Source organism: Marmota flaviventris, chromosome 8, assembly GCF_047511675.1.
Source record: "Marmota flaviventris isolate mMarFla1 chromosome 8, mMarFla1.hap1, whole genome shotgun sequence".
NCBI lineage: Eukaryota > Metazoa > Chordata > Mammalia > Rodentia > Sciuridae > Marmota > Marmota flaviventris.
This window is the reverse complement of record NC_092505.1, coordinates 125,782,110-125,795,064: the sequence shown is the minus strand read 5'-3', so window position 1 is coordinate 125,795,064 and position 12,955 is coordinate 125,782,110. Positions and strand designations below refer to the sequence as shown.

The 12,955-nt window shown below is 32.5% G+C and overlaps 1 protein-coding gene across 4 annotated transcripts in view; it reads right to left on the bottom strand.

The window, feature by feature from the left end:
- The window catches only part of Stag1 (STAG1 cohesin complex component), a 373,003-nt gene that overhangs the window by 139,926 nt on the left and 220,122 nt on the right, over positions 1–12,955 (bottom strand). For all 4 annotated transcript variants that reach the window (XM_071615631.1, XM_027933685.3, XM_071615633.1 and 1 more), the window contains one exon: positions 10,386–10,590. In XM_071615631.1, the coding sequence (XP_071471732.1) occupies positions 10,386–10,590 (205 nt within the window). The remainder of the gene's footprint in view (positions 1–10,385; positions 10,591–12,955) is intronic.

The window sequence follows — 12,955 nt, the reverse complement described above, 5'->3', positions numbered from 1 at the left end:
TGAACTTTTTAATGTACACATACGTGAATATACCACAGTGAATCCCAATATCAAGTATATCTATAAGACACTAATTTTAAAAAAAAACTATAAATTACAGATGGATCAGTAGGAGATAGGGAGGGGAACAAAAAGAGGGGGAAAAGGTCAAGGGGAAAAGTGCTAGGGGCTAAATTAAAGCAAGTTATATTCCATTTTTTTGTGATTAATGCCAAAATATATCCTAATATTATATGTAACTAAAATGAATAATTTAAAAAAAGACTAGGAATGAAACCACCCTATGTTCCAGCAATACCACTTCTTGATTTTTATGCCAAAGAATTAAATTCATTCCTACTACAGCAACATATGCATACCCTTGTTTATAGCAGCACAATTCACATAGCCAAATTATGCAACCAGAATAGAAGCAGATGAATGGAGAAAGAAAATGTGTATATACACACAATGGAGTTTTTTTCAGGGACTAAAATGAAATAATGTAATCTGGTGGTAAATGCATGGAACTGGAGGACATCATGTTGAGTGAAATAAGTCAAACTCAGGAAGTCTGATGTTTTCTCCCTTATGTACATGCTTGTGAAAAAAAAAAGAAGAAAAAAATGTGGTGGAGGTTGTATGAAATTAGAAAGGAGACCAGTAAACACAGGAAAAGGACCAGGGAAGGGAAAAGGAAAGGGAAAGAGATACTGGCAATCGTGCATGAATATGTAACAAAAAATCCTACTGTTATGTATATTATAATGCACCTTAATAAAGGGGGGGAGGATATACCAATCAGAGAAGGTAACTGCTAACCAGGCGACAACACAGGCAGTGCAGTGGTAGAGACAGAAACCTGACAGGAGTAGGTACAAGAGAGTTACGAGGATACTGAGTAAAATAGTACATATAAATAATTCTTTGTGATTTGTGGCATAGAAAACGAGAGATGAGAATGTAGCTGAGGGGCATGAGGAAACAAGGGATTTGTGATAATCAGTTTTATATGTCAATTTTTGCTAGATTACCTTGGTCAGATATTTAATCAAACACTAATCGACTTATTACCTTGAAGGTATTTTGTAGATATGATTAACATCTAAATTCAGCTGATTTTAAACAAAGGAGATTTAATGTGAGTGGGCCTCACACAATTAGTTGAAGGTTTAAAAGAAAAAACAAACTTCTCAAAAGAAATTTCTGACATCTGCAGCATAAAATACTGAGCTTCTGGCCTGCCTTACAGATCTGATTCAACGCAGTATAATTCCTGACTGAGTTTCCAACTTGTTGGCTGGCTTTTCTACAGATTTCAATTTGCCAGCTCATAATTGCATAGAGCCAATTTACTTAAGTATGTATGTATTGGGGTGTGTGTGTGTGTGCATGTAAATAGGTAACTATATTTCTAAATGGTTTTGTTATTTGGAAGGAATCCAGATTAATGCAAAGGATTTCTAAAAGATGGGAGCCATTACAGCATGTTAGCATAATGATAAGACTTATCTAATCCCAGGGGACAAATTGAAGTCAGAAAAGAGAGAGAGAACAATCTGAAAAACAATGTTCTAAAGTGAACAGGGATTAGATTCATTGTACAAATATAAGGACTGGCCTTAGAGGGCATTGTAGTAAGAGAAAAGACAGAACGTATAGATATTACAACTGTTGTATCCAGACAGGTAGGTTTAATCCTTGAATAATCCTCTTCTGATTGTTTCCATTAAAGAACAAGATAATCAACTAAGTGTGAAGATAAGACAGTAGGTTTTATAGTTTTGAGGTAAGGCATAACCTTGTAAGGAAGTGCAAATAACTCTAGAATGAAATATCATAGGGTTTACTAGGCAGCATTAAAAAGGTTCCATTGACAGATTAACAGAAAATCCAGCCATTATAGTTAGGTTTCCTCCCCAGTCACTTTCAGGTACTCTGATGCAAGTGTGGTGCATGTGGTGATACAGGGTTTTCTAGGGAGTATGACGAAGGGAGACAGAGGCAAGAAATTGAGGGTATAAAGAAGGATGTGATTATAATAAATGATGAAAGGAAACAAGAGATAGATATTGTGTGAAGAATATTAAAAATACTGGGATGGAACTGCAAATTGGTGCAACCACTATGGAAAGTAGTATGGAGATTCCTCAGAAAACTTGGAAAGGAGCCACCATTTGACCCAGCTATCCCACTCCTCGGTTTATACCCAAAGGACTTAAAATCAGCATACTATAGTAATGCAGCCACGTCTATGTTTAAAGAAGCTCAATTCTCAATAGCTAAACTATGGAACCAACCTAGTGTCCTTCAATAGATAAATGGATTAAAAAATGTGGTATATATACTCAATGGGATATTACTCAGCTTTAAAGAAGAGTGAAATTATGACATTTGCTAAGCGAAATAAGCCAATCCGAAAAAAACCACAGGCCAAATGTTTTCTCTAATATGAAGACGCTAATTCACAATAAGAGAAGAAGAATGTTACCTTAGACTAGGTAGAGGGAAGTGAAAAAAGGGGAAGAAAGGGGATTTATGGATAGGAAAGATAATGGAATGAAACAGTCATTATTACTTTATGTATGTATGTGACTGCATGACCAATATGATTCTATCACATAAACACTCAGAAAAATGGGAAATTATATCCCATCTATAGATATCAAAGTGCATAAATGCATTCTACTATCATGTATAACTAATTAAAACAAATAAAAAATTAAAAAAAAATACTGTGTAAAAGTATTTCAGGACCAAATAGAAGAAAAACAGTAGATGAGTAGGAAAACAGAAGAAAAACACTACACTGCCCTGGCTGGTCTAAAACTCATAGGTTCAAGTGATCTTCCCAAGTGGGGAGGGGACTATAGGCACATGTTACTATATCTAGTGTCTAAAAATGTTTGATAACGGGACACATTAGATTATTAAGAGAGGGTTGATAACATTTAATTTTGCATAAGCCTTACTATAAAAAGCTTAGGTTAAAAGGGGGCTATGATAAACTTCATCATTTTCAAATGATATTTAACTAATTGGGACTGGGGTTGTGGCTCAGGGTAGAGCACTTGCCTAGCATCCATGAGGCACTGGGTTCAATCCCCAGCACCCACAAATAAATAAATAAATAAGCGAGCGAGCGAGCAAGCAAGCAAGCAAATAAAAGTATCGTATCCATCTACAACTAAAAAACTATTTTAAAAAAAGATTTAACTAATCCCTTTATCCCTTTAAATTTGAAGCAAAATAGGAAGGAGAAAAGATTTTTCATCTTCAAAGAATCCAGAAAATACCTGCAGTCTCAAATCACAAATATATGAATAGCAAGCAGACGAGGAGGGAACATTCAAATCAAAGAAAGGGGTAGAAAAATCATGACAGCTATTATCTGTGAAACAAAAAGCCATTTTGCTCTGTAAAATGCAGAAACAGACTGCATCTGTTCCACAGAAGATGGAAAGTGATATAGTCTGTAAAATATGCAATTAAATTCCCATGTCCTCACCAAACCTAGGCAGCCTGGCAATTTTTCTACCACATACTTATTTTGGAAGTCCAGACATTTATTTCTTGAGGAAAATAAACCAGAGATTTGGAATCATCGTATATATACATAATACATATGCATACATACATACACACACATATATGATTCACATTCACAGTTATATGTGATGTGCAGAATGTCAAGCACTTCCTCACCCTACCCAACTCCATTATACATGCTTCTGCAAAGAAGCTGATCTTCTACAGGAGAAAAAAAGTATTACCAAAGCCAACATCTGAGGGCCTATAATAAATACATTAGTTTACCACTAGAAAACCCTACAATGATACCCACCAATCTGGAAAAAACATACACCAGAGTATAGCACCATAAAATTTCAGAATACTAGGAACAAATAGCAAAATGTAAAAGTTTCCAAAGACAAGAAACAGGATCAGTGCTTGGCAGAGCAGCCCAAGACTGTTATCCCAGTGGCTGGGAGACTGAGACAGGAGGATTCCAAGTTTGAGGCCAGCCTCAGCAACTTAGTGAGATGCTGTCTCAAAATAAAAAAATTAAAAGGGTTAAGGATGTGGCTTAGTGGTTAAGTGGCCCCTGAGTTCAATAGGGAGGGAAGGAAGGAAGGAATGGAGGGAGGGAGGGAAGGAGAGAGGCTTGAAATATTTTAATTAATTGTTTATTTGTAAAGTTGTTGACGAACCTTTATCTTATTTATTTATATGTGGTGCTGAGAACCGAACCTAGTGCCTCACACATGCTAGGCAAGCATTCTCTCACTTAGCCACAATCCCAACCCTTGAAATCTTAATAGCGAAGAACTTCTCAGCAGCAACACTGGAAGGTAGAAACAAATTCTGAAGAAAATAATTTTTAATATTTAAATCTAGATTGCAGTCAACTATTAATAAGAGGCCAAATCCATATTTTGTAGACATGCAAAATATCAAATATTTACTTCTCTGATTATCCTTTTATTCATAAATGTATCAGATAATATCCTATACCAGAAAAGGAGACTAAATTAAGGGGAAAAAATATAATAGGGGATCTAAAAGATAAAGGATCCAAACAACAGAAAAACAAAAAATTTATATAAATTGAAGGACATTACAATTGTAGCAAATAAGGTTATGATTTTTAAAAAATTAAAAGCACATTAAAATTCTTGTTAAATAAATTTAACACTTATTTTATTTCCTTGATTTTATTTAACTTAATTTTGACCATAATTTTAAGTTTGTAAGAGTTCTGATTCTCCACGTTGTTTTTAACTATATGCCAGTACTGAGACAGGATCACTGGTATTGATACCATACAGATGAAGCACAGATGTTAAGCTGCTTGTCCAACGTCACTAAGTTAATAAATATAAGATACAAAATGTTTGTAAAGTGATTTTTAAAAACAAGGTTTATTTTAAGAAACTGGTTTCTAAAATAAAGCTGATTTTCAGAACTGTTAAAAAAACAAAAGGAATCTAAAAAACAACGAAAAGATTAAGAAAAAATTTTAAATTACTCTGGACCATACAGATTCAAAAAAGATATTAAAATTTTAAAGTTATAGTTTTCTTTTACAGATATATTTATATGATGTGGAGGTATTTGCGGTTTTGGCCAACTGCATAATAACCCCAAAATACTACAAGGTAATGATTAACAAATATTAGAAACTTGAATTAAAGTTTTATACCTGTAGCATGGGTGAGAAAGATGAACGATAAAGTAAAATAACAGAAGGGATAAAAGTACAAGGCAATGAAAACTTGTACTTTTTAAGAAACACTTAAAAATGAGTAAGAAAAATTAAATATAAAGACAAAAATTAAAAGAGAAATTATTTATACTCTATGGTCTCTTTTTTTGATGGTGACAGATTGTACTAAACTTTTCAAGTCCTAACCATAAAAAAAAGAAATAATCTGTCTGCTTAAGAATTATAAAATACTTAGTGAATTTAATAAACAGAATATGGGTTCTGAGAATCAATAGGTAAGTAAAATGAAAATGCATCATATTAGTATTCCTTAACAGCAATTTTTCAAAATTGTTTTTTGTCCCTGATTTCCCCATTAGCCATGTCTATTATTACTATAAGTAGGTACTCAAACATTCTGTATGAACACAGGCAAATACTATTAGCCCTCTTGTCATTATAGAGTAAGAGCAGCAGCTTACTAAATTCCAGACACCATTCCAAACTCTCTTAATCTCTTTTAGAAAGAAGTAACTGTCATTATCTTTCCCACTTTGCATTTGAAGAAAATGAGACCAGGTAGGTTAAGATTATCCATCTAGTAAAAGACACAGAGGAATGGGAATCCAGAAAGTCTGGCTCCAAAACCCATTCTATCAATCACTAATATATGGTTTCAGCAACTAAAAGCCAAAGAAAAGAAATGTCAATATTCTAAAGCAAAATGATTTTCACCCTACTATTAATAAATAAAGCAATTTCACATACATAATGTCTTTCTTCACAGAAAAAGTTTAGAGATGCTAACTATCTAAGAAATGTTAATAAATAATAAACCATAGGCAAATATAAAATCAACCACAAGTCAACATAATAGTGTTAAACAATAAAGTATAAAGAAATATTTAATCCTTCAAGAGTTTTATCTTGAAATTTATCTTGAAACCATTTATCAAGACTGCCCTTATATAATGATCTTGACCACATTTTAAAATTTTTCCCAAACTCAATTTGGAAAAAATTAAAACAGAATCAATCACCTCATTATTAATACAAATACTTAATTCTTTATTCTCCTTTGTTCAAAAAAGCATCTTCACCTTAAAAGTGAGAGGTAGCCAGTATTAGATTAATATTATCTGCAACATCATTAGAAAATTACATAGATGAGAAAATAATGAAAAATAAAGTTAAATCAATGTTGCTCATTCTGAAAACTGCCATCTAACAAAAATTTGAAGTGAACAAGTTCTGAAGTATTGGCATACAGTTTAAAAACAATTGCTTAAAAATGAGATAACTGTAATTCTGAAAAAGATTCTTGGAAGAAATCATTATTTTCATAATTCCAAACAAAGTGCTAAATCAAAGAGAGTCCTATTTATTCATGACCATGTTTAAAAAAAAAAAAACTTTCTCCTAAAGTATAAAAACTTCATCAAATTGGGGAAAAATATTCCCAGTCTCAGACTATAAATCCACCAGAATAAGTGTAACAAAATGTTTCTTAGATAAGTTAAATCCACAAACTGTTCTAATATGTCCAACTGAGAGCTATTATAAGGGTACTTAGTTCTCAGGATTAAGAGTCAATAAAAACTGTACTGCAATGTGAGCCTTCTTTATTAAACGGGTCAAGTAAATAAAACACTACGCTTTAAATTTTCAATTAATAGAAAAGAAAAATAAGGAAAGTAGGAAATAAAATGTAACTGTTAACAGCCTGTTTCAATTTAATAATAAAAGTACTCCAAAAAGAGTTTACCTCCAATGAAAAGTTAGAATACTTATAAACTGGGATAAACAGACCTGAAGAACTACAGAATGTTGAAAACTTTTAACAAAAATGTAGTAAAATATACAGTTTAACGCAATGCATAAACACTGATAATAGGGACACATTAGTTAATTCATAATAAGAAAGTGGGATATTTGGAAAACAGATTAAAAGTACTACTGGTAAGACCACTCTAGTAACTTATGAAGCTATGGAACTCATCACATCTGTACCCTACAAAATAACTAACCTGATTGTCTCTCTTCTCAGCTAAGATATAAGCAATGTCAAGGAGCATTTTATTCCAAAGCCGATAATCATATCTGGCCATAACTGCCTTGTAACTGTCCATGCACATAGTCTTTGAAGCAGAGGATTAAATGTTCCTGCCCATTTTATCTAGTCCCCAAGACTTGTCCTGCAAAGTGAATAAAAATGATTATCTTTTAATCTATGCCTCAATACATACCACAAAAAAAGAGGGCAAAGATGAGAACAAAAAATCCTTGACAATATGGATAATTATTGTCCAACCTAGAATTAAGTTCTCAGCAATCCCTCTGTGCTTTGTTGAAAGAAAGGTGATTGATATGTCTCACACATTTTATTCAACTGAGCTTTAGAAGATATGATGATTAATATAGACATATGGGAATTATAGTACTATTTTGAAACAAATTTAGAGAATGACTGAAAAATAGGTTCTAAGTTTGAAAAAATCAGTATAAACAATGTTGATAACTTCCACTTTTCAATATTTGATTTTGAAAAACAATTTCAAATGCAAATAATCTACATGATGAAATTAAAAAGAGTTTGGGTGAAAACAAAAAGGCATTCATAAAGCAGTTTTAAGAGCTATCATGAACACAAGTAAATAATGGGAGAAGAGACAACAAAGAACTAGAAGGAAGCTACTCAACTTAAACAGAAGAAAAGCCATAATGAAAATATACAAAATTAGCAGATATAAGCAACCAAAGGGATAGTGAAAATGAGTCAACAGAAAGAAGAACTAAAATGAATCATCATAATAAATGCAGTTAAAATACAGAAATACATCATTTACATGGCATCAAAGGACAAATGCAAATGAATTAAAGTGTGTTGTTCAAAGAATTAAGACAACATGCTATTTTTGGTTCTGGAACTGAAGACAGGGAATTGTGCCTAACCATGCCCTCTACCATTGAAATATATATCCCTAGTCCCAAGTCAATATTTTAAAAGTGAAAATATCCTACATATTTCTATAATACAGTACTCTTTCTCTTTTCCCTTTTTTACCCCTCAGTACTAGGGACTAGAACCCAAGGGTGCTTTACCACTGAGCTACATACTCATCCTTTTTATTTTGAGACAGGATCTTATTAAGTGTCTGGGCTGGCCTTGAACTTTCCATCCTCTTGCTTCAGGCCGGCCAAGTCACTGGGATTAGAGGCATGCACTAAGGTGCCCAACTTCTGTTCTTAAATAGAGTTACGTGGCACAAAGGTTTCTGGATTCAAGAGAGGTAGTCTACTGCTAAAGAAGAGCCCCAGATTGCTCTGAAACATAAGATTTATAAACTAACTTTTCTGTCTTTTTTGTGGATTGTCATTTCAAAACACTACCAGCAGAATAGTATCTAAGGTTAATCTTCAATTTGTTGCTTCTCCTTCTCTCCTGGCTTTAAGAAAATAGATAGTAACTTCTTTTTGAAGGCAAGTGCATTAATTTTTTATGACAGCAACTTTGGCTATTTAGAAGCAATTTCTACCTTATGTTTAAGTTGTGGATATTTCAAATCACTGAAGTCTTTATGCATCTGACAACCAGGTAAATGGGCATTACTGTACACAGAGAGAAGTAAGATAAAAAGGAAATAGAAAACAAAATAAAAGAAAAAGCAGACATATGCAGAAGATATTAAAGGCCATGAAATTAGAAAGCAATGTGTAGTATCACACAACTTACTGAATAAACATTTTAATTATATTTTAAAAAATATATAACTACGTAAAAAACATTTCTCTTCCTAATAATGAAGAAGAGGATATTTTCAAAACAGAATAAACTGTGTTTGCTTTATGTTCTATACAGAAATATTTAACAATAAATGATATTTCTATTTTACCTTTTATATAAAGATAACACTAGGTAAAACATCTCCCTCTCCTCTTAACAATGAGAAAAAAGACAATGGTAAAAGAAAATAAACCGTTTCATATTTGTTTGGCATAAAACTGTAGAACACTAATCATAGCTGTATAGAGCAAAAAAATAAATAAAAAGAAAATTGGAAAAAATGAATGGAATATCTCAAATAACTCCGGATAATATTATCATACTGGAATTGGGTAATAGGTCAAGCCAGAAAACAACACAATATTTAATCAGGCATTTGTAGTGTATAGTTCCCAAACCACCAGGATCAACACAATCTAGAAACTTGTTAAATCCTGAGGGTGAGGCCCAATAATCTGTTTCTACATGTCTTTAGATGATTCTTATGCATGCTGAGGTTTGAGAAACAATGTTTTAAATAAATGAAATACTAAAATTTAAACGCAAGATGAAATGTATTTAATTAACCTAAATCTGGTTTGTCATGGTAAAAATTAAGATGGAAGATACACAAAGTTACTGCTACAAAAAGATGTAAGTTGGGAATATTGAAATATGTTTATATATACACACATGTGCACTCACATGCACATTCCATACATGAATGAAAAGGAACAGTCATTTTAGGTAAGCACAGTTAAAGTAGTAGAGGCAAAACAGACAATTACTCAATTAATAAAATTATCTTGTGGGAAAACAAAAAAAAATGAATATACTTGGCTGACAAGTTAATAATAATTCTAAATGAAGAAAGCAAAGGTAAAAACTTTTATCAGTTCTTCAGATTATCTGTAGTGTACCTGAATGAACTGATATTAGAGACATTAGGTCTAGATAGGTTTAAGTTAGCAAAGCATTAGTTACAGAAAGAATATCTAGAATTATTTAAAATATATAAACAAATAAATATTTCCAAACTTAAGTTTGCAATAAAACAATAAGCCATAAAGCAATGTAATTAAGTGGAGGAAAAAACAGTGCCAATTTGGAATTTCCACTATCATTAATTGGGTTTACCAAAGAATATGGCATAGTTACCTCTTAAAATGTTTTGGTTGTAAAATAAAGATGTAGGAAAACACATTCAGAAAGACATTTACTGACACATTTTTATTTTTAAGGTTATCAGATGCCGGTTAAGGAAATAGGCTTAACTTTACCCTAACAGATAACACAAATCACTGAGATGAATTTGGCAGGAAGTGTTATTTTCCAGAACACTGTCATTAAATTAATATTTGCTCTAAAGAAAGCTTAACTGAAATAAAATATACTTAACAAACCAAATGGAAAAGAAAGAACATGTTGGTTACTTACCAGCAAGGGTACTTGTATGCCTAAAAGCTCTGACTTGGGAGTCTGACAAACCAGTCAAAAGGGATATTACTGTATCCATCATATACTCATCATAAATTATGCTATATTGACACTGTCGAATCAGGACTCCAATAAATTCACAAAAATTTGATCGAAACTTTTTCCACTGTGGTCCAGGCATGGTAAGGGGATAATCACCACTGTCCTAAAAAGTATAAAAAGAATAGTAAGTATGACATGATAGTATATTGATCAAAGGTCCCCACCCCTCCATTTTTTGGTACCAGGAATTGAATCCAGTGGTTAAGCCACTGGGTTAAGCCCCACTGGATTTTATATTTTATTATTTATATTTTATTTAGAGACAGAGCTAAGTTGCTTAGGGCCTCACTAAGTTGCTAAGGCTGGCTTTGAACTCATGATCTTCCTGCCTCACCCTCCTGAGCTGCTGGGATTACAGGTTCCTGTGTGCATGCACCACCACACACAGCTACAAATTTTTCTCCCCGCTACAACATAAGTAGGCATCCTCTTTTTCAGAGCACTTTGGGGCAAAAATAAGAGGTTAATTTCCTAAATATACTGATTGCTTTGTTGTCGTTGTTGTTATTATTATTATTATTTTATACTGCCATGACAAAATATTTAAGTGCTCAAAATTAGTACTTTAAAACCATCATCTACTTTATTATTCTAAATGTTTCATTCAAAATAATAGATTTTAGTATGTAGTATTTGAATCTTTGTTCAAGAAAACCCAAAACATTAATGTTTAGACTTACAAAGGTTATTTGCCATTGAATTTAGATCAAAGTAATAATGATACTTATATCACAAAACATATTCCAATATTTTTAAGTAGAATATTTAAGAATTACAAAAGGATGAGCATTTCATTGAAGAACCCAAAACTAATCTTTCACATCTGAAATACCTACATCATTTATTCCAATTTTACTATAAACTTAATCTTAATTCTATTTTGCAGAGTGAATTTATTAACTTTTCTAAGAAAAAAACTATTATGAGCTCTTGATATCATTAGATTGTATCACCTGCTTAAAGTACAAAACTGAAAGTTGAACCAACTTTTAAGTGGTTTCTCTCTATAATCTAAAACACTTACATACAGAAAGAAAAATTCACAAGGCAGAAAGATGACCATTACTTAAGCAGGTAAGAGAAATCAACTAAAAATTTCATTAACTGTCCAATATCAAGTGTGTGCTAGCTTGTCAATGTAGAATAACAAGGGAAGTTTGCACTCACTTAAAATTCTTTTTCTATAACCTTGTATTCACAACCAAACCTGGGCACACAGAAAGAAAACAGAGAACCTCTCTCTAGGGAGAAAAGCCAGGAGGGAATAATCTTCAATGTCTAAGAAAAAGGTAAGAATCCCAGCTCCCTTTTCAGAACTTTCCTTTTTATCAGAAAGCCTTAATCTAGTGAAGGGAAGAACAGCAAATTGAATTATTTGCATAGCACTAGCAAAGATCCATTGTGGTTGGGATAAGAGTAAATTTAAACTCACTTCTTGTAAATCAGAAGCAAAACAGTCTTGGGTTCTGAAATCTATGCCAATATCAAAGGTCTGCTAGCACTAGGAAAGGAATAGGAAACTCCCAATCAAGTCCAATCTACAGATATAAGGAGGAGATTGGCTGCTACAAAAAGAAAGAAGAAAGCTGGACAGGTCCCTCAGTGGCTGCAGGCACAAAGGGTATGGTTAAATCTTAGGTAGGACTAGGAATACCAGTCTACCACTGGTAAAGGCTTAAGAATGTGATGAGAGATTTCCTCTGTGGCACTGGGTATAGAGATGGCAGAGGTCTACAAGGATGGAGCAGGAACACAAAGAAAAAAAACCTTCTGATATCCTTAGGCAAGATATAACAAGGCAAGAGCACTACACCATTAGAGAAATCTGAAACCTGTTATAACAAAACAAATCCAGTTCTACTACTGTCTAGAGTGAAAATGTATAGCATTTTGTTCCTTTTTGCTTTTAAACCTAGTACAAATATTATCAAGAGGAAAAACATTTTGGGAAAAGAAAATCTCCTGCATTCAGGTAAAAAATTTCTTTAATAGTAGCTCTTAGGCATGCCACATTTTAAAAACTGTCTAGTTAATGAAGGGCAAGGGACATTGAAAAATAAGTAGCATCTTTTTTTCAGGGAAGCTAAGGTAACTAATAAGGAAATTAAAATAGAGATAATAATCAAGTAATCTAAAAGCTTTATCCAAAAACTAATATTTAAGATCTTTGAGCAAAGCCTTATAATATTTGAACAAATAATTATTCAATAAATAAATGTAAAGACTAATAACAGAGTTAACAAAAAAAGTCTAGAAAAAAAGCAATTCATTGAAGTATGTTAAGAAAATACAGGTAGAAAATCTGTGTCACAAAATATATTGTACATTTATATGGTATATACTTTGCACATTAAGAAGTTTATATCCATGCACTGGTGATTACTAATAGGCATAATAAGAGAAATAAGACCTGTAGAAAAATAAAGAATTTGTTCTAGATCCTAGAGTTTAGTTTTCTGGTTCTGGTA